The sequence below is a fragment of the Micrasema longulum genome, unplaced genomic scaffold (assembly GCF_059751315.1).
Source record: "Micrasema longulum isolate JH-2025_06_02 unplaced genomic scaffold, ASM5975131v1 h1tg001675l, whole genome shotgun sequence".
NCBI lineage: Eukaryota > Metazoa > Arthropoda > Insecta > Trichoptera > Brachycentridae > Micrasema > Micrasema longulum.
In genome coordinates, this window is record NW_028278854.1 from 518,919 (window position 1) to 546,533 (window position 27,615).

Sequence of the window (27,615 nt, forward strand, 5' to 3'; positions counted from 1 at the left end):
CTTTTATTATAGAATACTCTGCTTGGTGTAAATCTGCTAACCTTAAAGTTACACTAAAATATTTACACTAAATGCAATATCACTATCAATATGCACCAATAGAAAATAAGACAAACAAACATGGCAGCTTCGGCTGGTTTAATGTCAAAACATTCGCACACGTGAATGTAATTTACAAATGGAGTAACAACTATTTTATATGCGTTGGCGGGTGAGTGATAATTATTAGTGAAGTACATATTTATATTGTGACAGGTCTAATTCGGATTTTTGGCAGAATAACTGTAATGAGATCCTAAACCTAGTCATAAGGTTTTAAAACAAACATTTCATCTTTGAAAGAATATTATAAAAATAGTAGTCACTCGATACTATCCTATACCTTCCGATTCTAGAAATAGCGAACACGTCAGATATTAATCACATTTCACGCATGTCTACTGTGACTTATCAATTTATAGTTTATAGCACTTGTGTCTCGACATATTAAAATTCTGCGTGTTTTTACACTCACATAAAAAATGTCAGGTTAGTGGTTGGTATACATATCACACTATTTACATTATGTACCGCTTATAAAATCTACGTGTTCTATTGTTTAATCAAAATAGAGATTAATTATTGTAAAACCTTTCATACAAATACATTTTAAGTTAATCCGTGCTTTTGAGCGAGACGCTTTATGTACTTAAAAAAAATTATCAATTTGATATTTTGTGGGAATTATTCTACAACTAAAATAACAGTTTATTCTATTATGTTTGTAAATTTACTGCAAAAGCATTTAGGATTAAATTAGCAAATCAGCGATAGTTGAACAAAATAGTTACGAATACAGCAGTAAAAAATCTTTTCTCCCAAATAAAATAAACGTACCTAGATAAATTATTTTTTTAAATTATCGGTAAACTAAACATAATAAAAACTAGCTTTCGAGAATATCAGCCAACACGAAATAAGATCAACCTACTGTACAAATTTTATTTGATTAATATCTCATTATGCACATTGTATTCAAGTAAATCACACAGCAATTAATTAGGAAAATTTTAAAAATATATCTCAAATTAGCTTACAATTATTTCTACGTTTCATTTATTAATTTATCGTAATAATTAAATAACCAACTTAATATTTACACTAAGATTACATTTCAAGAATAACAGAAACCATTCAACAATGCTGTAAACCTTTGAGGGACAAAACTTACTTCATAAAAACACAATACTATCCTATTACCATTAGCAATAAATAATGGAGGTACTCCATCGTGTCTACCCATTCGGTGCTTAACTTGCATTCTCTTACACACGTACCATTAGAAGGGCCAAATAAATACAGAAAGCCCTCAATTAGCCAAGATATTCCAAAATTAAAATCATCACTTAATATTCTAATTCATCCCTTCCAAGTGCTAACATCGAGAAGATTTAAAGGCAATAAATTCACAATAGCATAAAACACTACTTCAGAAACTCTGATAAACCGGCCACTCCTTTCATCGCTTATGCATATTTTCAAGTCGACAACTGGCTATCCAAAATAAGCATAGATCGAGTTTTAATTTATTTTTATAGCATAAAATGAATTGAATACTTTTACTAATTAATTTGAACATTTTGTATATTAGATTATAACTTAATAGAAATTAGCTCAGTTTTGCTGGCATGCACAGTCATCGCACTTACATTCTACGTATATTTCACACATTAACCAACGGTCTGAAAAGAGTAGCTTTTATTTCTCGAGTGTTACATGTAAAAATATATCGGGTGTAATCTGGATTCAATACACTGCACTAATCAAGGGATGGAATCCGCACATGGAATATCCGATCTTTCGTCACACATTTCATTTTCAATTTAGAGAGCACACTCCAGTATCTTTATTACATTAAATAAATTTTGCCAATATCCATTCAGTAAAAATAAAAAATTAGAACTCTATCACAGAGTTTAAATCGAATACAAACTGTACACTCCCAACACGATTATTGCGATCGTATTATCATACCACAAAAATACCAAATCAGTCTTTCAGGACGAGATTAAAATTGTTTTAATTCCGGAAACCTTTCCAAGCACTCGTTGCAATCGGCAATATACCACATCTTTCACTCCAAATATATACAGTTATTTCAAGAAACACAAAAATTAGGCATTTGATCATAGTATGTTAACATTCCTATATTACAACACTTACATATATGATCATTAGCGATCGTTAATAGTCAACATTAATATATACACATAAAACTAAGTAATGTATGAAATCGGAGACCTTAAATATTACGTACGGATGATGGCACTTTCCGTACAGAAACAACACAGATTTTTTTTCAAATATATTCAATTTAAAACGTGATTATTATTTTCTAGAGAACGGGCCGAAAGTTGTATCTACATAATGTACAATTTAGTTGGGCATGAATCAGTCTTTAGTGTTGCGGGGTTCCTGGGTTGGCTGTCCGGTGCGGGTCAGTTGGGCGGCGGGTGGCGAGCGGCAGGGGGCTGCATGGTGTCCTGACGGCGGTACAGCAGCAGGTACGGGGTGCGAGGGAGGCGCGGATGCAGGACCTGATACGATATTACGCTCACTGAGTATTACATATGCCGAAGTGTCAGTCGCTAATTCAATGATCCTCTCAACATGAACATTGATGAGACAGAATTAGTTAGTACATTAAAACCCCCAAAATAGACCCAATCTTCGACGGAAAGTCATAATAATTTAAAATGTCGATTAAATAAACTCCATAAGAAGAAAGTTACCTGCTGCTCCGTGACAGCCGTGACGATGGAATCATCGTAGCGCAGCCAGCCTCCGCTGCCGGCGTGGTAGGCATCCGCCAGGTAGTGGCCCTTCTCCAGCTCCGCCCCCTCGTGGTACACCACGGCAAATAGCTTGTACGAGCGCTGCTTCGGGCTGTATTTCATCTTGGAGGTTATTATCTCTGCAAGGGAGAGCGGACAGGTGAGGAAAGACGGCAGACACGCTCGTGTATTGGTATGAAGTGGCCGATTAGTCAGAATGGTTTTTATCCGCATCTTTGGTTGGATGACGAAAAATAATTATAAGCATCATTTAAAAAACGGTGCAAAACAGTTTATAGTTAAATTATTTAAAAGGCTGGAAAAAAACTATGAGTGATTATTCAGTATTAGTGCATTTTGTAACAATACATATACAATCTATATTGGTAACAGCTGTTTCTAAAAGTATGCAAATACTGAATGATAGATTCAAATAAATTATAACCCATGCAAGTCCAATATGAAAATTTTGGGGCATTTTCAACGAGTTGTTAATAACTCACTATTAAAAAATGAGAATGAGGAAGTTGCCGATTGGTCCGTTCACGGTAAGTAAACCGGATATCTTTTACAGCTCTCTTATCATTCGTTGATTCGCATGAACTGTTGACGTTCAAAGTAGTTCATTTTTACTTTTAAAAAAAAAAAATTCATACATTTTCAAGAAACTGCTACAATTTCATGCTCTAATTTCTAATTAAGATTTTTTTTTTGTATTAATTTGCCGTAGGGCTGAAGTTTCTCATTGAGTTGAGGCAGAGTGGGGCTCGAACCTCAGATCTTAGTTTTTTCTCAAAACTTAAATAAAAAAAACCTCAATATGGGATTTTAAAATGAGGAGTATAATTATTTATACAATTGTGAAAATAAAATATAAAATTGAGGAATGTAAAAATGAGGTTTTACTATAATATATCTTGATTTGCGCAGAAAAATGTCAAGCTGATTCTATATGGATTGAAAGACATGAATTAATTTTCAACAAGTTAAAATGATTATCCAGAAACTTGTGTAGTTTCTATTGGCAGAAGTTTATTCAGATCGATGTAGCAAGAAATCTCGGGACTATGAACTAATTTATCTTGGATGATAGATCTGTTGAAAGATGACAAAACATGATATCATCGATGCACTGCAATACAGTGTAACCTGTTTTTATTAAAGAAAATGTTTTACTATGATAAATTCGTTATAGGGACTAAAAGTTGTTAGTTTTAAATTACAGCTATTTAGTTTTTCTGATACTTCAGTGGTAATTTTGGTTGATTAAAATCCTAAGTAATATACAGTGAAAACTATTATCTATCGTTCCTCGAATAATTGCTTTCCCGGATGTGTCGTTTATTTCTTCCAACTCCGAAATAATTTCATATAAAACATACAAAAATTGATCGCATTGATCGTTTCACTATCCACCATTTTACCGCATTCATCGCTTGAATTACGATGCGTATTTGACATATTTTAATATATTGTGTATGTTCTAATGCGCAGAACGTTCGAAAGAGAAAGAGAGATATAATGACAATTAGAACAAGTTAAGGTTTCTGAAGATGATTGGCTAAGACTTGATACACAGACGAATTTCAACAATTTTGTTACATTTGACGACAATGTCCCAACGTGTGGGATAGAAACTATCGAAAGCTCGTGTGACACAAGGTTGAAGGAGACAGCTGAAGAGGAGCCGCCGCCTGTGCCTTCATTTTCAGAAGCATGCACTATCTTCGAAAGATTAAAAACATTCTACTACTCACATTCAACACTGATGCCGAAAAAAATATTATTTGCAAAGCCGAAAATATGATGTTGACTTCCGGGAATAAAACAGGAAAAAAACAAACGTCGATGAAAGATTATTTCCAACTTAAATAGCAATAAACTTCAATATTTTTTTTGTTTTTGTTCTGCTTTCTAATTTTATTTAAATACATTTATTTACACCTGAAACCTGTATCTTTTTTAGAATTTTAACCTGCCAATGGTAATGCAGATTGCCAGGGCGGTATCTTTACCCGATATTATATCCTTGTGTATTGACTTCTTATTCCCGCATTCATAGTTTATTTCAATAAGTCCCTTTAAAAACGATAGATATAGGTTTCACTGTATTAACAAAGCACTCCTTAGGTTCCCCTGCCAAGAAATTCGATTATAATTTATTTTTTGCACCACAACAGGCCAGAAGGCCCAATTACCATGATAAATTACAGTGCAATACTCCCACCAGGCTTGAGAAAAATCATATTTAATTTTTTTCTCACCGGGAATCGAACCCAGAACCTTCCGTGGGTGAGCCGAGCGTCTTAATCCCCAAAACACGGAGGCCGCCATAGATAGTTACGCAGTATTGCAGTGTCGCCAACAATATGTTTTTTTTATACATTTTGAAGAAGAGTAATTATAACGTTTAATGGGGTCTGCAAAATTGATATTTCAGTTTACAAGTCTAATTCTAGTTTCAGTAGATGTATTGAGCAATAATTCATCCAGATTTGTTTTTTTTTTTTACTTTGCTGTTTGAAAAATTGATGAAGAATCCACCTGGTGATAAATCTTCGGTTGACAGGTTACTTTGTCACCAAGTTCTATTATTTTTCAATCACTAAGTCCATTATGCGACCCGAAAAAGCTGTTTATAATTGTATATCACTAGCTATACAGTTTAAAGAATACAGAACTTACAGACATACTGCCATTCGACCATAAATCGGCGCTTATGAGTTTTACCTGTCAACCGACGATATATAAATCAATATGCCCAAAAACTGATATATTATATTTAGATATCATTCAACAGAGGTGAGGTAGACGTACTGGGGTCAATCTTCAGGTCGATGGGGTAGTCAATGGTCTTGAGGATTTTGGCCGTGGAGTTGTCCTGCGGGCGGCAGTGGAAGCACTTGAGGTGCAGCAGCAGCGCCGCCGGCAGGCGCTCCAGCAGACTCTGAGTCCAGGCGTCCACGGGTCGCCCGCGCTCGCGGCAGCGCACGCCCTCCATGCGCTCGCGCCCGGCCACCTTCTCCAGCGCGTCTCGCACGGATGTGGATTTCTGGAATGACAATTGTGTGAGATTACTCTTCTATGCCTTTATAATCCTTTATTATCTGCGGAGAATATGCTTTTATGATCAAGTATAGCAATCTTGATAAGTTTACTATCAAGATTTTTTTTAACACATCATTACCATTCAAATCATTAATTTTTATTTAACACTTTATGTACATAAACAATTTATGTACATATAAGGGCAGGCATATTGCCTTGAGGCAATCCTACCTACCCAAACCGTCCAGTTTGAGAAAATTACAAGTACATGGACATATTTTAGGTAATGCAAAATCTTATAATTTTTTACAAAAATTTAAAACTAAAATTAATGAAAAATTTACACTATACTATGAAAAGTGCTTGGAGATGGGGTGGAATGGAAAGAAGATGAAAAGAGCAACTCAAACTTTTAGATAGTGACATTTCAATCTTGATTTAAATGTAAATAAAGAAAGGGCATCTCTAACATTAGTGGGTAGATTATTCCACAATAGAGCGGCTACTACTGTGAAAGAGGAGGCAAGAAAATTAGAGGGGTGAAAGGGTATTAAAAGGGTTATCTCGTTACTAAAGCGAAGAGATAGTCCATGTTGTGATAGATCTTGAGTGCCAATGTACCTAAGTTTAGTCTTAACTTCAAGATGTGTAATCTCCCTGTCGAAAAATATTATTTTTATCTAAGGTATATATATTATTTAATGGCGCATTTTTGAAAACGCAATTTTAAAATGGCAGAAATGTATGATTTCCATACTTTTTATCAGACTACAGCCCCAAATAGTTGTATCAGACACATATCAAGCTTCTCTCATTGATTTTTGTTTTGGTATAAAAAATTTCAGATATTTTTGGAGTTTTCAGATTAAAATATAGAAAATAAAACAACAGTTTTGGCAATTACTTTCTTCCTGGGGTTGGGTGTGAAGGATGTGTTTTATTTTAATGAATAACCTCCGAGATGGCAGTTATTATTCATACCGAACATTGATTTTAACTTCGGTACATTCTATTGCTCTGTTAGGATTTGAAATGTTTCAATCAAGTCACTTCACTGCCTCCGCTCTTCCGATGGAATTTAAACTAAGCTCCTTTCATGTTCCTTAGAGAAACTACCAATATACCGGTAATAAAAATAAATAAATGAGATAAGTTACCTCGATGTCGAGTGGCAGGGTGAAGAATGGCTGTACGCAGTGCGTAGTCTCCGGCTGGGGGGAGTCAGGGGCCGGGAGGCGGTGCAATCGCGAGCGCAGCTGGCCGCGGAAGATGTCCGACAGGGGGGTCCGGCCCGCCAGGCAGCGGCGCTCTACTGACCCCTTGTTCTTGGGGCCTATCACCTGGAAAGGGTCAACGGTGAGAGACAACTCGAGCGGGAAAGGCGTCCGATTGAATAGACAAGTAAGATCAGGTCTACTATCAAAAGCCACACATTTTGATTCGGCTAAGTAAAAATTTTTCATCATTATTGTAATTTGATATACATCGTTTTCTCACATCTGGACGGAATAGACATAGCGAGTAAAATACACATTGGCCTCTAACTCTATGACACTAGCCTCATGTACATCGGGTTCCGGGACAAATATTTTTTTTCGATTGGAGTGAATTACGGTACAAAACACACAGGATTGAGAAGACATTTCATGGTTCCTGGAACCTGAAGCGGAGGACTAATCGTTTTGTCTTTATACTCTTTGTTTAGAGTATCAAGCAGTTCCCAATAAACTGTTAGATGTGAATATGAGTATGATAATATGTAATTATCTATTCCATTAGGGTCAATTAAATTTTCAAATCGAACACAACAGATAAAATATTTGCTAAATATAAGCACACAAATTAAATTACAAAGCACATTGAAAAACCTGGCCACCCGATGATAATGAAATCACTGTGTACACAGGAAATCACATACATTTTATTTTTTTAAATAATTACTTCTATTCATATGAAGGAAACATATTGCCTTTCAGATTATTATTATTGGTAAACAAAAATATTCCTACAGCATATGTTGCTATACAGATTTTGGATACATTAGAAATCGTGATTACCTTCCATTCGTCATCATCATCCGAGTCTTGGGAGACATCATTTCCATTAGGAATAACTGGCACATCCTTCGGTTCTTCTGGCTCTACCAGCTTGATTAACTGTTGAAAACAAATTGAATTATTTCCCTGTTAAAAAAAAAGTATAGAAATCAAGTGCGTAAGTGAAAGAAGAATTGTTTTTGACCTAATTAAGCTCAGTTGAAATCAAGTGAGGGTTATCACTAGAGCCCGCCCAGGGCACTGCAGATTGAACAAACACCTTGCTCGAATGAGCCGTTCCCAAACTTCTATACGTAGGTTCTGCAGTGCAGATGAGGAAACACCTATACACATTCAATGTGATGCTTTACATCATAAAAGGAGCCTCGGGACACAACTAGTTAAACCTGAGGATGTTAAGGAGCTCGCCTCCTACCTAATAGCCCGATATTTTACGAATCGGAGGGGGAGATTTAGCAAAATGTAAACCCTCGCCTTCCACACAGTGGCCAGGCTCTTTATAGACCTGGGCTTGGAGAGCGAGAACTATTCGCGGGGACCCGTTACAATAGATTTTCACCGCTCGCAGTGACGTCAGGAGCTTGCATAGCACTGACCCCCACCACTAAGAATAAGAAACAAATATGGTCATTTTTCTGATTTTTGAGCTTATTGTAAAATATGTTATTTTTACCTCAATTAAAATGTAATTTTACTAATGCATCCATTGTCGTTGTTAATGTGAGTTTAGTAAGTGTTTTGTAAGGATGGTTTAAGTTGGATTTTCTTACTTTTATTTCATGTCTTCATAGCGAATTCAATTTCCAATTAATTTTATTAAAATACATCTACATTATAAAATTATTTGTAGTAGTACTATCAAAAGCTACACATAAATTGATTGAAACAGTAAACATACTCAACAGTACTTTGAGTTTATTAACAAGGACTGAATTTTACCCTCTAGGGAAGTGATGGGTAACCTATGATACGGATGTCAGGTTGAGATGCCTAGAAATTTTTGGTGACAGGCGTTGTTTATGAACAATCTTCGCCCAAGAACGAGCAATGCTCTTTCTTTGCTAGTATATTGATATCCGAATGAAGTAGTCAACGGAAGGGGTGGCCAACTTGATCAGACCCGAGATCTATATTTCACTGTCCATAGTCCGGGCGATCTACCGATTATTTAATCAAAGTTTTAACATAAACATCGCCATGCATTTAATGAGGAACTTCAACCCTACGGGAAATAGTATACAAAAAAAATTATATATTTTTATAAAAACCAAATACTTATAACAATGTTACTAGATTATATGAATCAACCAATGAAAAGAGTTTCATGGAGACTTCCATTTTACTTATCATCGACAGACTAATCGCAGAACTAACAAAAAAGCGGAAGAGAACGTGAGACGTCACACAAGGATTAATTTCAGAAAAACAAAACATAAAAAAATCATAGCGCTGATAATTCAATACATAAAAATACTTTAAAAATATTTTGGCTGCGTTTGATAGTCTATTAACAAATAAAAAAAAAACCACTGAACTTCCTCGTTGAAAAATATATTTTTATTACAAATGCAATACGATCAGATAAATGAGATTTCATTAGGGTGGCAAAGTCAGGTTTGTAGCTGGATACTGCCAAACTTAAAAAATCCAACTTATGAGCATATGTCAAGCGAGAACAGTGCTTACTTTTAAATTGTTTTCAGAATGAAAATGTTGAACCAAAACTAGAGTGCAATCGTTCAGCACATGTTTTAATATTCGGATATTCCTATTTGGAAACCGATGTCCAGATATCTACACTAGAGACCGACAATGCTTTCAGAAATATATTTCAGCGCAGAGTAAGTACTTTGTTAGCCAGTGAAACTTGGTTTATTTGAAGCATTCTTGGAAATTTATGGGACATTTCATAAGTCTCATTATGGAATGGATAACTGATCGGTAGGCCACCGCCGGTCTACAGTACTTTAAAATAAAATGGTCTTGAATGGATGAAATGTGATGATTTGGAGTTGCAATTTTCAAGATAGCACGGAGCTTAAAGGCTACCTACTATCGGCCGAAAGTTTCTCTAAGTGTTTTTCAGTTTTATATAACTGTGTTACAAAAACACTTTTTATCACATCTTGGCAATTAACCATGTAGTACGGAGTAGATATGTGATAAACTCCCCAGTACCTCTAGCATCTCATCGTTGAGCCCGTTGAGCAGGCACCCGAGGAACTCCTCCGCGTCCTCCTGGCGTCCGTCCACGCGAAAGCTGTCCCCGCCGGCTGAGCCCCCGCGCAGGGCGCGCAGCACGCTGGCGGGCTCCAAAGCGGGCCCTGCGGCGGGCGCCGGCGGGGGGCCGTCCCCGGAGCGCTCGGCGCGGGTAGGTCGGGCCCCCGGCGGGAGGACCGAGAACTCGTTTATCAGCTCCACCCTGGAAAGGAATTCAATTTGTTTATTATTTGATAATGAACAAGAGATGAATGAAAATTATGATAAATTATCTCTGTTCTAATACCATTTACCAGCCCCCCTGGAAAGCGCCACAACTCAAATAAGTAAGTTTTGAGAAAAAAAAAGATTTAGTAAAATTACAAAGTTCTGATATTGATTTTAAAGCAAATATAGCAGAAGCGCAGTTATCCAGTATTTTTATAAAATTTTTCTGTGTAATTTGTGATAATTATTTAACAGTAAACTGCTTAATATTTACAATGAGGTAATGCAGTGCTATTGGAAATTGGATATAATGAATTTTTTCTTACATGCGGTAAAAACTAGAGCATTTTTTTTTTCTTTAATAGTAAAAAGACATATTTGCGTTTTGATAATTTACCCAAACATTTAATTTTGAGGGCCATTTTCAATGAGTTGTAAATAACTCACTATTAGAAAATGGGAATCAAGTTGGGGTAGAGTGGGATTCGAACCACGGACCTTTGATCTATGAGCCCGAGACATTAGCCACAGGACCACAACCCGAAAATTTAATTGTTTCTGGGAAATGAATATAATTTTTTTTATTGTATTAATTAGCAAAAGATTAAAGCTGATATGCTTAAATCTATTTACAGAAAAGTAAGTTGTTGGCACACTTTAACTTTTCCGAAACAAATCTAGTCCATTTTTAAACCTATTGAGATCAGCTCTTGCGGCAGCTTATTACAACCATCGACAACCCTATTGCTCAGGAAATGCCTCAGTGGATTTAGACTGAATCTCGTTTTCTCCAGCCTGAGACTGGCCTCGAAGATGAACTACTTTGAACAACATCACAAGTTCTTGTTAATCAACCAATCAATTACCTCATTGATATGTGATGTGATGGATTTCTCGTTTCTGGGAAGCCATTTTTTTCAAGATTTAGTATATTTTACGGGGCTGTACTTTGAAAAGAGGCAAGAGAAAAACCACATTCTTAAATTTTAGTGATCTCACCGGGGATCGAATCCGGAACGGTCCACCGCTGCTGTTTTATAATATGCTGCAATCCTAAAGCGTGACTGGAAAATTATGGTGATAAATATAACTCACATGGCATCGATGATAGGAGTGGGTGATTTGCCCTTCTTCTGTTGGTGGGGAAGGGTCTTCAGCATATTGTAGAAGGGAGGGCAGGCGATGAGAGCCTGGAGGATGGCGTTGATGTAGCAATAGTTAGAGCGATTGGACAGCCCGCGCGGCTGGAGGGATACTGGGTGGTGGTTCAGTTGATACTTGGCCAGGAATTCTAAAATGTAAATTCATTCAACTATAGACAACAATTGAAATTTGAAATAATATTAACAATTAAAGTAATCAGGTTACATTTTGTAACTGAATTAAAATGACATTTTATGTACGGTTAATTTTGCATATACAGTCAAACTTAGTTACAACGCTCAAGAAAATAGCGAGATCTCGATGTAAGGGAGAAAATTTGTTGATATTTTAGTTTACAGTATTCTTCAAAAGTTTTTTCACTTTTAAAACGAGCTTCTTCTTGAACCAAATAAAAATATTGTCAACAAATTGATCAAGAACTCTTAGATTGTTTAAAAATAAGAACCCAAGCAATAAAATCCAAGCGGGTGGCTAACTTAGAACCGATGCCGCTGGGTGTCGGGATCGGATTATGTTTATGGGTGTCTTCATTGACAACATTTAAAAAGTATCACACCTTTATAACAATAGGGACACTAAACAAAATTAATGTTTTTTAGGACAGATCGAATAAAGTGATGATTAATTAAAACCAGCAATGTGCACGATAAACTAATTTTTTTGTGTTCATTATTAAGAATCTTTAGCTTAGACCTACCCTAGTAACACTTGAATTTTAACATATCTACCAACGAGACAAAGTGTTTCTTATTTCGTGAAAAGTTTTCTCTAACCTTATCCACAGCGTCAACATTGTGGAAAATTAAGAATGTTTGTTTATCTGCATTTGAAAAGAACATCACTGACATGAACAATTTTAAAAAGTGGTATATTTATAAGCTATTATTATTATTTTTTGTAACAGTTATATTTAAAAATTTCCTGCATGATTTTGCACAAACATTTTAATTTATTTGTTTACTCAGTGACAATATGCGATGGTGATTGGATTAAAAAAAAACCTTATTTGGTCTAACGAGTAATGCTTATAAACAAACTCTGTTGGCTTTTGTATAAGTCACTGCACAACTCTGCTCCGGAATATCTAAGGGAACTATGCATTCCAGATGAACTAGCTGACAGGCGTCTCACGCTTAGATCAGCTACGTCTACGGCGAGAGGAAAAGTTATTATACCTCTACGCAAACAGCGCACTAAATTTAGTGAACACGCATTTGCGGTCGCAGGCCCTATGGCATGGAATGCTCTCCTAGCAGAGGTGCGAGGCTGTGAAAGTGAAGTGATGTTTCGGAAAAAACTAAAAACCCACTTGTTCTCTAAATCATTTGAATAAATCCGTAGCATGTGACAACAAAATAAATTATTTTAATTAAATTACAAATTTAAAAGAATCACTATGTAAAAAGCGCCCTTGAGGTATTTTATTACGAAAATGGCGCTATATAAGTCATCCATAATAATAATAATAAGCAAATTTAATTAGTCCTATCTTCCTGGTAATAACCAAATTTGACTGTATTGATATTTTGTGAGAATAAAGAAAATTAATATTTGCATTTTTGTGATTTACCTAAATATTTCAATTTCGGAGGCCATTTTCAATGAGTTGTAAATAACTCACTATTAGAAAATGGGAATTAAGTTGTGGTAGAGTGGGGTTCAAACCTTAGATCTCTGATCCATGACTGATTATACTTAAGATTGATCAGTTAAGAACTTTAAGAATAAAATTGGCTTAGGTAAAAAAAATAATCCATTTGATTAAAGTCATCTCACTGGGAATCGGACCAAAAAGACCCGTGCATGAGATACCATGCGTGAGCCAATACACCACGGAAGTTATCTTATAAATAACTCATATTTATTATGTAGAAGATAACTTCATTAACAGAATTTAAGTAAATTCATTTAAAAAAATCTTACCTCCCATTCTATAAGAGTTGGGGTCATTGATATGAGGAGGAACTGGAGTCTGTTGGTTGTCTCTAGCTGCGAACTCTTCCTTGGAAGGGGGAGAACCCTTCTGGGTCTGGCCATTGGAGGTCTTCTCGGAGTAGGAAATGGTAGGCGCTGTCGGAGTCGCCTTCTCAGCCTCCCACTGCAGGGGTGAGGCATCAAACGGTCCGACCTTCGCTACGGGCTTTTGGTTTGTGGTCGCAGATGTCGGCAGAGCTGACGGAGGATTGACCGGAGTGGAGACTGTGGCAGGAGCGGAGACCGGTGCTGGTTTTTCTTCTAGAGGTTGTACGAGGGGAGCGGGGGTAGATGCCGGGGCGCCATTGCCGAACAAGCTGGCCCAGGTCTTCACTGGCGATGGGGCCGACGGAGCTGGCGTTGAAGAGACGGCTGGAGGGGCTTGTTCTGGGGCGGCGCGCCGCGGGGCAGGGGGAGGAGGGAAGTCTGAGGCGGTGGGAGCCGGGGGAGGGGCGGGAGGTGTTACGGGGGCTTCAGAAACTGTGGAAGGTTTCCGAGCATGGCTGAACGGAGCTTTACTAACAAATGTGTTGGGGGTGATGACGACCGGTTGGTTCACTTTCACTACCGATGGAAGAGGTGCGGGTTTCACCTCCGGGATAGCTTGAGGAGGGCTTGTGGCAGCCGGCGATACCGGAGCTCCGAGGGGAGTGTCAGCAGTGGCGTGGGCATCTTGCGTCTTAGCTGATGTATCCCTTTTGGGTTTGGTTGCGAAGGGTGCCTTGGCGGGCAGAGTTTGCTGGGACACGATGACACCGGCGGGCGGCGCAGTGGTAGCTTTAACGATTGTTTTCATATGAGTAGTAAAAGGAGCCGGTACTAAAGCCTTGTTAACCTTGTTTGGGACAACAGCTGGGATGGCAGGTTTAGGGGCGGCAGCTGCCGGAACCACCGGAGTCACCGTAGTGGGTGATGGCTGGGACACAGCATGGGGTAGAGCTTTAGATACCGGAGTTTCAACTGGCTTGGTGTTAGTGGCTGACCAGGCTGTCTTAGGAGTTTCCACAGGGGGTTTGGGAGCCACTTTATCGTTGGTTAGTATGACAGGGTTCTTAACTGGGGGAGTTTGAGCATTATTGACCAGATTTTTCTCTTGGTTGTGCTTGGGGCTAGCCGCCGGAGGTTTGTTAGAATTTATTTTGAGCTCTTTCATTTGCGGAGCTGGATCACTGGCGGGCGGGTTGGGCTTCATCGTCTGAACGGGTGGCTCAGAAGGCTTCTGTTCTTGAGGTTGGGTATTGTAGTTCTTATGGTCACTTTGTCGAACAAAGTTTTTGGCGTGAACGTTGAATTGGTGAGTCGGGGGAGCAGCAGGCGGGGGCAAGGAGAAATATACGGGGTATTGTTCGTCGGGGTGTCGAGCCTGCTCGTACACGGGGGGAGGGTGTGCGTGGTAGTACATTTCGTGAGCGTGGTGTTCGTGCTCCAGCATCATGTCCGGGTATTCTTCGGGGCCCTTCTCCGGGCCCTCATCCACCAGTGGATACCCCACGTACGGATAGTGGAAGCTAGGTACGTAGCTCACGGGTGGGTACACGGGCATGTGATACAGGGGGGCTCCTTGTGCCCCTTGGGGGTAGTACTGCGGGTAGTAAAGATAGGGTTGCGGCGGGGAGGGTGCACGTTTGGCCGGGCCCCCTCGGCGCCCCCGTCTTCCTTCGCGGCCGCGCTGCTCGGCGTAGGGCGCTTGGTGCGACTGGTAGTAGCCCTGGCCCATGTAGCCATGCAAGTTGACATTGGCCGTGACTTGACTCACGTACACGTTGGGTGGCTGCATGGTGGGGGCCCAGGGCGGCGAGGGCCCGTACAGGGGCGGCGGCGGGTGTTGGCCGTAATGCTGCGGGGACCCGCGCGGGGGAGAGGCCGCGGGCGGAGGCGGCGGCGGCGCCATGTCCCGCTCCGACAGGCTGTCCAGGCTGCTGGAGGCCGTGGGGGGACCCGCGGTACTGGGGTCACTAGAGCACGACGACAACTCTGCAAAGAAACAATTGCAATGGTTACGTACAAGTAATGACACAACGGAAGGCACACTAAAGTTTTTTAAGGAAAGGATGTTCATAAAAAAAATATTTAAAATATTTAGAGTGATGTCCAAAGGTTAGTAATTATCTTTTTATGTAGACGTAGATATCAACTGACTAGATAAAAGTAACATAATTGAAATTGATAAAAGTTTACTGAAATTATATGGAATTTAAATAAATATATTAGCATAAACATAGTTATTTTGTATTTACTATATTTCGAAAGTTCTGGCATTAATTCTAATAGAAAAGTTTAAAAAAGAAAATAGTAATAATCTATTACATAATGAAATAGACAGGCATAAATTTTGCAAACCTGAAACATTTGGCAAAAAACTTTTTTTGTAGGTTACCCTATCTAATTTTAAAAAAAGCACTTAAGAAAAAATTCACAACATGAATTATAATTTCATGTCAACACACAAAAATCTGCACACATGTGCACGACGAGGTGTTTACAGTCTACATTATGCAATGGGTTAAGCAACCCACCCTTTCAGTTAAAAAAAAAAAAATTTAAATGCACGCATACCGCACAATGTGCAGGTATAAGTTTCTATGGTCGCTATCCCAGATTTAAACTGAGTTGAACTCTATGCGAGGTTTATAAGTAATACTTTTTGCTATACCATCATTATTCTCTACCACTTTTCTCAAGCTTACCCGATTTATAAGCAAGGCCCTAAGTGTATTTATTGTAACTAAATGGACTGAATAAGTATGTAAATAAATAAATATTTCCCATTACTTTAAAGATAATAACTATCGTTTGGAGTAATGAGGAATGACACCATACATTTTTTTATTTATTTAATTTCAAATGCAAAACAAATTCTCATTTTAGAAATGTATTTGATAAAATAAAAACATTCTTCGCTATTTACCAAAACCTGAAAAAGAAGAATCTTCCGTTGTATTTTCTATAAACATGGTGTATTTACCAACTACATGAGATGGAGGCAATAGGTACACTAATCTCAAGCTCATTACATTACTAACAGCTGGAAGTTATTAAGCCATTACTAACACTCTAACAGTAGTGAAGTTTACGCCAAATAACAGGCAATTAAACGTCCATTCTTACAATGATGCTAAAAAGTTATTCAATTTAGCAAACTAAATCACATGCACGGCGTTTGATGAGTAATTGATTTCATTAACAACATAAGATTTGATAACAAAGAAACAAAATAAGATATGATAAAATATTGAATTTAACAGTCAGAGTTTTCACTCAAGATTTTATTTAGTATTTGAAAATTTTACAAAAAAGAGTCTAACTAGAGTAAAACCTTGTTTTTACGTTCCTCAATTTTACATTTTTCCGTTTTTTTACACCGAAATGTTCAGGACCCATTTTTCTTTATACATTCTCATAGAAATATTCCCCACAATTGTCATTTTTTACATTTTTAATCACCTTGGATTTACGTTGAGTTTTTTCGGAATTCATTTGATGTGTCAAAAAAGCCAAAATTATGTAGTAATAATGATGACGCGGCACGGCGTAATGAAGAATAAAAAAAAGGTAAACAACTAATAAAGGATAAATTATTGTGTTAATCTAAATTCAAAGCAGGTGCAGTGTAATTAACCTTTTTGTTTAAGTGTCTTCCTTTATGGTTAGTCTTAGTTTTTATTTGAATGAAAACATTATATTGACTCGTACAAATTATGATACACAGTTGACAAATGTTTAGAAACAATAAAGTTTTAATATCATTAATTTGCAATGTTTAAAACATAACAATAGAAATATTGAAAGTTATAAAAAATATGGTTTAAAAAGTTGTCATAAAAGTGGAAACAATTTTGCCGCGATCTATATGACGGTTGTTTTTAGTGATGCCATAGAAAAAAGTGATAACGTATAAATAAAATTTCCCAACATTTAGGGGAAAAATTATTGTATGTTATTTTATGCAAATTCAAAATTCTATTTTAGTTTTTTTTTAATTTACACATAAAACAGTTTTAGCATGCCGTTTTTAAATCAGATAAAAAAACAGATTACATAATGTTGTTTGAAAAAAACATAAAAAATTTTTTACTTAAAATAACATTGTCAATTTCCACTTATCACCGTTTTTACAATTTTTCTGGAAGTATATTTACACTATAGTGTAGCAAAGCAATTTTATTTTTTACATACATTTTTCATTTCCTTACTTTAGCGTTATCCTCAGTTTAACATTTTTTTTATTTGAAAAACGTAGAAAGGGGGTTTTACTGTAATTTCTTTCACAAACAAACTCTTTGAATGTTTGAGAAAGTTCGACAGATAATGTTTGTAACTTCTGCTATCAATTATTATTTATCTAGTTCGTTGCATTTGAAAATGAAAATAAAACAGTTTTCTTGCATCTGCTTAGTGAAACATTTTCATTCCCTAAATTCAATTGCATCTATACTGCTTACAATGGCAGTTTCAGTTGACTGACAAAACTAAATTAAATCTGAATTTAGAGTAAACCTGTTGCAGTGAAATTTTTTGCAACACTTTCACGAGCAATAATATTCAGAAAAAAGCAGCAAAAGTGTCACAACGCAGCACTGCAATGCCTGCACTAGTTTATAAAGACTAGAAATGCATTAAATTCAAAGAGTGGGTAATTTATAGTGAGCAAGAATGAATACAATGTTCATAACCAACAATTTCAGTGAATTTATTCTACCTTGTAGTTAGTATTTTACAAGGTTATGTATCCAATTAGAATTTGTGGTATAAAATTTATGATGAATCAGCTATGAATGGAATGGGTTTCATTTCATGTCATAATTGGTTAGCAAAATTAGCACTTTAACTTCTTATGAACTCAACAAATATATTGATTTTCCTAGTAGGTACGATAAATTCATTGATTTATTAACAGATATCGTCCATTTATACAATTTATATGGTTTTAATATTACAATAAAAAGAATAGTTGAAAACATTTTTTTGAAAAAGAGAAAAGAAGCATTGACATAAGCATAAGGGACATCAAGACAAGATCTGGACTATTTATTTAGTGCTTGTTTAAATCGCTGTAAACATAAATAAAAAAGTACAGATCTTGTCTTGAGTTAACAATACGACAAAGACGTACATACAATTTTTTTAAGTTTGTAATATCCAAATATCAAATACCACGTAATTATTCCGTCATATAATAATTTTATCAAGTTTATAAAATTGGTTTAGGTTCTTATATTTAACAATATTTTGAGTTTGTCCAAATTTTTGTAAACAAGAACTGGATTCAACTACCTGGGGAGCTGTTTATATTAACATATTACAACAGAGATGAAGAACATTTAAGAGAAGGTAATATAGAAGACTAAGCATCTACAGGGCTTATGACCTGTCAATGGTTGGTTAAAGGATAAAGGTTTCAGCTCTTTAACTTCACAAACATCAACAGATGAAAGAATTGAAGGAATGTAGATGTTCAAATATAGGCAGAATGGTGAATGTTACACAGTGTGTAAAGTGGCCACTTAAACCAGCCATTGATAGGTCATAAGCCCTGTAGATGCTTAGTCTTCTATATTACCTTCTCTTAAATGTTCTTCATCTCTGTTCTTATATTTCACCGTCATAACCTAAATCCACACCTGTCGGCAGGGGCGAATTCTCCTTTTAATTGATTATTTGCAGCTTACCATATTTTGACATCGAAAGTAATGTTTTATGTTGCATTATCATTAGGAAAAAACACATCACGAAAAAAAAAAACATTGCATTTCTTGGGTTAGTAAATTTACATCATATTCCATACAACGAGCCAGTTGCACCTCTATTGGCCGAAATTATTACTACTGGTTTACACGAGATTACTCAGCTGAAGAAAAAACGTGAATTTAATTACTCCTCTAAACCCCAAATTTAAGAATTACGTTAAAAAAATTACACTTGTTTATGTAATAAATACAGGTGTAATTTTAAATACAATAAATCTTGCAGCTTTCCTTAATGCACTTTAGTCTTTCAACACTTCTTTATAAGGGCTATTATTCTTTAAAATAAAACTATTTGACTTACGACCGTCCAAGGGAGGTAGCATTACAAGCACTCGTTATGTAAGAGAAAGAGATAACTAATATATTATGTATGTCTTAACGCGGAAGTTACAATAATTTAACTTTGTACCTAATATTCTTCTCGAGCACATTTACTCTCAAAACTCAGAAGTTTGGTGTTTTGAGTGGCAGGATTCGCACCCATATAAGAGTAATGGCATTATACAAGAGTCGAATAATCGGCATTTTATTTTGAGCAAGTATAGACTTCAGTTTCAGACAGCATGCATCGTGTTAAAAGTTGCTCCAGCAATTCCTAGACAGGTCGCGAGCCCTTTGAGCAAGATAATGCAGCTATAATAAAAATAATAATACAAATTGGCGGTCTTACCGTAGTGGGTCTCCCAAGAGGGTGCCGGTGTGTGGTCGGACCAGGAGACGTTGGGGAACAGTGCACTCGCTAGGCTGCTCCGTTCTTCCTCATTAATGTCCGACAAGTCTAGGAATTCATACTCCTGAAATCAACACTGCACACTTAGTAGGCCGCACGAGGAGGCAGGGAACAAACACTCGAGATTGATAATTATTACAATATGGACATCTTGGCATCAGCTTTTGGACTGTGAAATACCTCCATACACACACTTGAAAATTGCCTCAAAGGTCTTCCTATTGATTTCAATTTTCAATTTAATTAACAACTATTTTAATTTAATTTGACTTTTTTTACTGAGAGTTCATTGATTTGTATAGCTAGTTTGGACAGATTTAAACATGTTCACCGATATGGATAAATATAATAACTTTTCTTTAATGTGGACACAATATATTACAGTATAACTAATTCAGTTCATGTGGCTTTAGCTGTCTTTTCACTACCAATATCTTTTGAGCAAACGGCTATAGCCGTCATTTCCAAAATGAGAAGACCATTTTGATAGCATTACCATCAAATAAAAGAAATTTTTGTGTTGAAAATTGGCAGAAAGGGGAATGGTTACACAGCGTGTAGTGATCATTAGAACCAGCCAATGAAACCTTGTCACCCATTTAAAAAAAAATGTTTTCCATCTGTCATTATAAAATGAATAATTTTGATAAACTTCGGGATGTTAAAATCCAGTATTTGTCTTCAAAGATTTGGACATATTAGATCTAATATTCACACTGTGGAAGATAGTGACAAAGAGGTGTGCAGATCAAAATACACTTTCAGAGAAAACATTGACATTACCCCACAATACACTCAACCGAATAAATAATGCGCTTGTTAGGAATTCTGTATTATAATGGAATGTGATAAGACCATTGGGACAAAGCTTGACTTTTTTATACTTTCGTCAAATGAATTGTGTGAATTGACATTCCTGGTGCAACTTGCATTTTGCGATGCGTGACACTCCACGGTCTAGCTAATTTATTTTTTTTATGTTTAAAATAAATAAGAAATATTATTCTATCAATTTAATTTTAAAATTAGCAACTTACTTAATTTGTGATACTAGACTAGATTAGGTTTGTAATTATATACATTTCGATAACAGGATATGCAATTAAGGATTTGCAATATAGGAAAATCATAAACATCGCTGATTTTATATGTTGTCTAAGGAGGTCAATTTTACAAAACAATCCATAATGTAATTTATGTAAAAGATAAGATAGGTCATAATAAGTAAGTTTACTTTTGATAAATACGTTTTATTAAATTGTAGGATGAAATTATTATTTCCTGAACTCAATGCTTAGTTTTCTTTTAAATAATAAATTATTACTCGAGAACATACAGGGTGATTTTAAATGATACGTCTTTTTTTATATTATTATGACAATTGTAGAATCAGAACAAGTAATACATACGTAAAAATAAAAATTTATTCTGTAGGTGGGGTTATATTGTGAAACAGACACTGAAGTGATTGCTACATACTTCAATTAAAAATAATCTATTTTAAGAAAAAAAGACTTAGAAATATACGTATATCCTTTATCCCCAGAATAATAATGTGGAGACCATGGGCAAACGAAAGAGGTGTTGGAAGGCTGTAAATAAACATGGATGAAAAAAGCAGCTGAAAGAAAGGAGTGGATACGTTTGGAAGATGCCTTTATCCAGTAGTGGAAAAAACAAGGCTGAAGAATATCATTCTACTAAAAATTGATAGTTTATTTATTTGGTAGAGTGTGAAGGAAAAATAAAGCCTAGATGCCAAATATTAATTATGTTTCAAGCATTAACTTTGTGGTCAAACATTTGAAGTAATGTTAGTAAATATTTGTATATAACCAGTTACTGACTTTTTATGTCTACTGGTTTCGAGACGTACCCGAACACGTGCGACGTTTGAATAATAATTTTTCGAAGAGTTCGCCAATCATCTTGTAAATTAAAATCACGATTTAATAAGGATATAAGAGTTAAAATTTAATATACACATACTAAAAAAAAGGACATCAATTAAATAACATGTAGGTGTTTAATATTCCCCTAGTAAATAATCAAATATCTTTTAAATATATCCCATTTTTTTATTTTAAAAAATAACCAATAGTGTAATTTTCAACATCCTAGCCAGTCCCTTCCTAAACCCCCACCCATTCTCTAACATACCAGTTAATATTATAAACCTAATTTTTGGTGCGTGTTCGGACGCAGTGGCGATTGCATTTCCTTGTAACTCTGCATGCAATTTATGTATTTTTTTCCTAAATACTATGTATACTACTGTGATGGTAAAGGTGAAAGTGTGTTTTAGTATTTTCGTGTTGGTGTAATGATTGTTCTGACGAAGAGATGGGTAAGTATTGAAACCGGTAGACATAAAAGTCGGTAAGTGGGTTATATACTAATATTTACTAACATTAAAAGTTGACAGAAGAGTATATATAGGAGTGGTAAGTTTTTCAACAAAACTCAACAGTATAAAATCACATATTGATAATTTATTTACATAGTGTCTGCGGTTTGTAGACAAATTCATCATGCTAAGAAAAACATTTTTCAGTCTATTTTATATTGAAATTAAAAATTCTTCAGAAGACAGAAATAAATACGTTTATACATGAATAATAATAAAAGAATGCACACACAATTACAACATACTTAAGAAAGATAACGATACATCTGAAACACATACACTTATAGAAGAAACATACTAAATAATAAACCAGAATCCACTTATATTCAATCTGCCTACAGGGAATAATAATTATCACCATTTAAAAAATTTCAAATATTTTTTATTTAAGAAAATATTGGTTGAACTAGATTATAGTAATTGTCATTTACCTATCTGCACTCAGTGGTGCAAAGGGCACTGCATTGGTACACAAATTGAAGAGTATTCGGACAAATTGATGCAGTGACAATCACACAAACCAGTACGCTAAGAGAGGAATCTCCACTAGATTTCTATATTGAAGATTTTTTGCTGGATTGTATTCATGTTGAAAAGACTCATCGAGGGTCCATAATTTTTTTTGAATTATTGAAAGATGATTATATAATTTGATCGGTACTGATGAATGATAAAAATGATTTGGATACTCATTTCATAAATCAATTCAGCTGTTGAAATTTTGGCATGCAGATATATTTTTTTATTTTTTAAGAATAAGGATCGCATCATTGACATCATTATTTACTTTAATACAGAATGATAATGAGAATATTTCTCTGTACATCTCTGATGCACAAATGCAATCAATACCGTGTTTAAATGAGACAATTGTAGACTAAAATGTATTTGCGATAAAATAACAATAAACAGAAAAACGTCATTACTCCACAATAACCTTACCCAAAGCTGCAAAAAATCATGCCTTTGGTCTTCTAAATGGACATTTAATAGTAAAGGAGCCATATTCCAATAAAAACGATAACTTCGTGAAATACGAATACTTATTGAGAGCAAAATGTTATGTTGCGTATGTATTTATAAAAAATACATGTATTTTTGTATATGAAGATCCGCACTAAGATGATATGTGAATGGTAATATAAATATTGTGATGGACTTATTTATTATACATTTATTAGTACAATAAGATTTGTACAGCACATGGGGATTTTGGAATTAAAATCGAATTTTTAACAACACCATGATATAGAATACCGGTTTTTTATTTTTTAAACTTGCTTTGCCTTTATATTAGGTTTGTCAGCAGGTGGGAAGACTATGGAAGGAAGTTACGAAAAATACGCCACAATACTCAGTTCAATTGAGAATAAAATCTTTCTTGAATTTTCTTGCAACCGGCGGGAATCGAACCAACTATGCCACGGCGCCTGTAATTGTACATAACAATTTACCCACTATTTTATATCTACCAGATTCGAGATGTTCCGTCTCTTCGTCGGGACACTAATAGAACTAACATGCCCACTATACACTTTCACCGTAGTAGTTGCACAAAAATATAAAACCAGCGTGCTGATAGGACATTTGCTTATAGTAGCTAACACTCGCGCACGCTTTGGTAACAAGTTTAATAGCAGTGCATGTTAGCGGTAGCTACTATTATGATGAAGGTGTTTAGCGGGATTTGCATGTTAGTGTTACAAGTGTCTTGACGAAGAGACGGGTACGTCTGGAAACCGGTAGACATGGAACAGTCAGTAAATGGTTTTATACCTTGAAATATAGGATATGTTCATCATTCTCACCTAATGGTGTATAAAGCACACCAATCGCAGAGTGATTGACTTTTGTCACATGAAGGCAGTCTTACATTTCAGGTGCCAGTCCAAGGACTATGAAATATTGCAGGGTACCTAAATATATATATTTTTTTAATATATAAATATTTTATGTCAAATATGCTTGGAATCTAATATGCGATCTTTTACATGGTAGGCGAAGACAAGGTCAGAGATTAGCTTGATCTGAGTGTAAATGTTCAAAATCCATGGCAAAAAGAAATGTAGAGATCTATGCACCATTTAAGGCTAAGAAAAGTATTATCGACAAAACCGAGAAACGAGTTCTGCCTTCGTTTAGACACAAAGAGTCAAAGGACGGCGAAAGAACGGTTAAAAATATTTACAATGCAAATGTTGATGGGAGCAGAAAACCAAGATGACAGAGAAAGACACGGTATGGCCAAATCCAACAAACACTTGAAGGTGGACATGTCAGAAGCTGAAATAATCAACGTGCATGCATGAAAAATGTATGAATGTAGAGGAAGCGAGGTCTGTGTGCAAAGACATAGTGATATGACGTTTTATTCTCTCGGCCTACTACAACACTTGACTAAATGTCACAGACATTTTACACCGATACACAGTTTAATTGGATCACAAATCAATTTGAGGGGGGCCAATTTTTGAAAAAAGTTTTTTTTCATGATATTTCGATTATTACATCGGTTAATAATAGAAAATAATTGGCCACTATTTATGTGGCTCGGATCTAGAAGGGCCAAGGTCAGATTTCATATTTTGCCACCATTTTGTAGAAGGTCAATGTCACCTACAAAACTTGTATATAAAACTATTTTATAAACACACACACGTGTTGTAATGTTTTTATTAATATTTGTTATCAAAGACATCAAACAGTTCATTATAACACCACAAGGAGCCAAAATAATGATTGTCCTGTAATATTATGATTTAAGACACTGCCCCTTTGCATTTTTTTTGTAACATTTAACCGTTTATATTTATGTATTTCTGTAATATGTATACCTCTCATAATAAAAATTAAAAATCAAAAGATACTTAGTACATCAATAGGTCATTGTGTTTTTATATATATAATAAAACAGTTGTTCAATCCATGATTCACGAACAAAACATGAAATCAATGGTGTTTAAAATTTAATGAAAATCATTTTTTTAGAGTAATTACTCAGTGGATTTATACGATCGCTAGAGGGATCGTTAGTTATGAACGTTCGGTATTGGAATATGACCCCTAGAAAGATAATAGTCACATAACCTTACATCTGAAGTCATTCTAAGTACTAACCTTTAATCGTAACTCGGCACATCGGGAGTAGTTGGTCATTAGTCGAGTTAGTTTTATCAATCATGCAACAAAACATGCGAACATCGAGTTAATAAAAACGGGTTACCAAAAAAGTCACCTACCAGATTGAAATATTTTTGTTTCAATTTCGCTTCTGTTTTTCATCGACAAAATCGTGACAGGCATCAATCGAGAGCGAGGGACGCCGTTTGTTGAAACAATGATCAATTATCATGGATTAGTAACACGAAACTGCTAAACTTGAAATATGTTTACAGAATGACAATACAAAATTCACGAACGATCTTAGACTCTGTATTATAGGTTAGGTAGTACAACATACACAACGCGTAACTAATGCACGCGTTAGATTCGAACCGAGTACGTTCCATAACTTAACCGAAATACAGAATACATTTAAATAACTTATCAATCGAAATAACACACACAATATAGAGAAAATTATGGAAATTAACATGTGGTCTTCACAAAATTTTGGGTCATTTTTACAGTGATCGCCATATTTACACCCGTTTAGAGTAAACAAAACGTTTAGGGATATCTTAGCGGACGATTTTTCATAATTGTTTGTCAATTCGGATTTTAACTACTGTTTAGTATCGGTACAAAAATATGCGGGATATTTGAGGGTAAGATGGCGTAATCGCATGACCATACAGCCGGTTACCGATAGCGCATTGAGTTGTTGATGAATGACCATAATAAGTGAGTTCACATGCATTCCGGATGTTTTATTACATAAAATAAACAGTACAACTTACCTCCCACGTGCACAGACTTTCTGTAAAGAGACATTTTGTGATGAAATGGCTAATCTTAAGAATGCGCACATGAGAAAAGACAATATCGTGGTAAGAAACAAAACGACAGCGAATCTTAAAATACTCACCGATTTAGTTTGATCCATGGCCCTTTTGAAACACCATTACTAATCCGCTGTATTCATTGCATGCGGCGGAATAAACTTGAAATCACATAAAAATTACAAATTGCACTGCCAGGCATATGGCATAACAGGATATGACAAAGCCCGCGCTATTCAGTTAAACCAAAATTCAACCAATCAAAAATAACCCTCGTGTTCCAAAATATTCACAGACTAAAATATCCGGAAATGCGACCTTCTTTTCACACGGTTGCCAACAGCACGGCGTTAAGTTAGTACCAAAGACAAAAATCACATTTTCTACTTTACCTTTATAGACAATTTCATAAAACAATTGCATGGAATCGAAATGAATAAATAAATTTCCGAAATACTCACCTATATAAAAAATAATACATAATTTTACTGAAATGCATTAAATGCACGAAACTCAAAATAAAAAAGTATTTGTTTTTAGACTGATTTAATAAGTCTTATTAAAATAAATACATAAAACAAATTGAAAATAATTATACAGGTAGTTATTTACTTTTTATACAAAAAAATGCAAATTGGCTGGCTTATTGCAAAAAACAATACCTTGTAATGTTAAAAAATGTATATTTTTGAGTTTGTGCCTATATAAAATTGTACGAAAAAACATTATTTAAATAAAATAAATTAAAAATATAAATATCTTTTTGAGCTTGTAAAAAAATATTGAAGGTGTTTTAAAAAATACACAACTCGTATGTTATTTATTATATCTCAATTAAAATAAAATTTATCTCAGAAATAATTTAACTGTTTGGTCTATTAACATCATTTAATCGTAATTTTTTTTTCATGAATGTTTTCTGTTTTTTGTCAAATGTATAAAATAAATTGATATTTATATGATCGTTATGGATTGTAGGTAAGTACCTGTTACTTAATTATGTTAATCTCTGAATACACAATACAATTTTCCCATTTTGTATGATTACTTTAATTAAGTTTTTAATTCAGTTCCACATAAAATATTTATTATAAAAAATTGGCTACCGGCATCATGTTGTGGTTCCGCTGTAGTCACTTAAGTCACGGCTCGGGCCACTGGTTGTAAGTCAATAGAGGCTAGGCCACCCAGCTGCGTCTCGTCAAGGCCGGAGATGTCCTCAGAAGGGCATCTTACTTTAGGTTGAAGTGTCCAATTTGCCGTGGTCAGAAATCCGTAACGAGAGAAGTCCAAAATCTAAGTCCAGA

At 35.4% G+C, this 27,615-nt stretch overlaps 1 protein-coding gene across 2 annotated transcripts; it reads right to left on the reverse strand.

The window, feature by feature from the left end:
• Positions 1-956: 956 nt before the first annotated feature.
• Positions 957-26,652, reverse strand: LOC148274355 (uncharacterized). 2 transcript variants are annotated; one of them, XM_088237258.1, is made up of 11 exons: positions 26,395-26,530; positions 26,267-26,286; positions 19,901-20,024; positions 13,433-15,457; positions 11,441-11,636; positions 10,097-10,340; positions 7,919-8,017; positions 7,019-7,201; positions 5,631-5,865; positions 2,772-2,953; positions 957-2,576 (listed from the first exon to the last, which is right to left on the reverse strand). In XM_088237258.1, the coding sequence occupies exons 4-11, from the start codon at positions 15,372-15,374 to the stop codon at positions 2,478-2,480; spliced, it is 3,180 nt and encodes a 1,059-aa protein (XP_088093384.1). In that variant the 5' UTR covers positions 15,375-15,457; positions 19,901-20,024; positions 26,267-26,286; positions 26,395-26,530; the 3' UTR covers positions 957-2,477. The 2 variants fall into 2 exon arrangements, with proteins under 2 accessions (XP_088093384.1, XP_088093383.1); XM_088237257.1 differs by lacking the exon at positions 26,267-26,286 and having other exon boundaries at positions 26,395-26,652.
• Between the last annotated feature and the right edge of the window lie 963 nt (positions 26,653-27,615).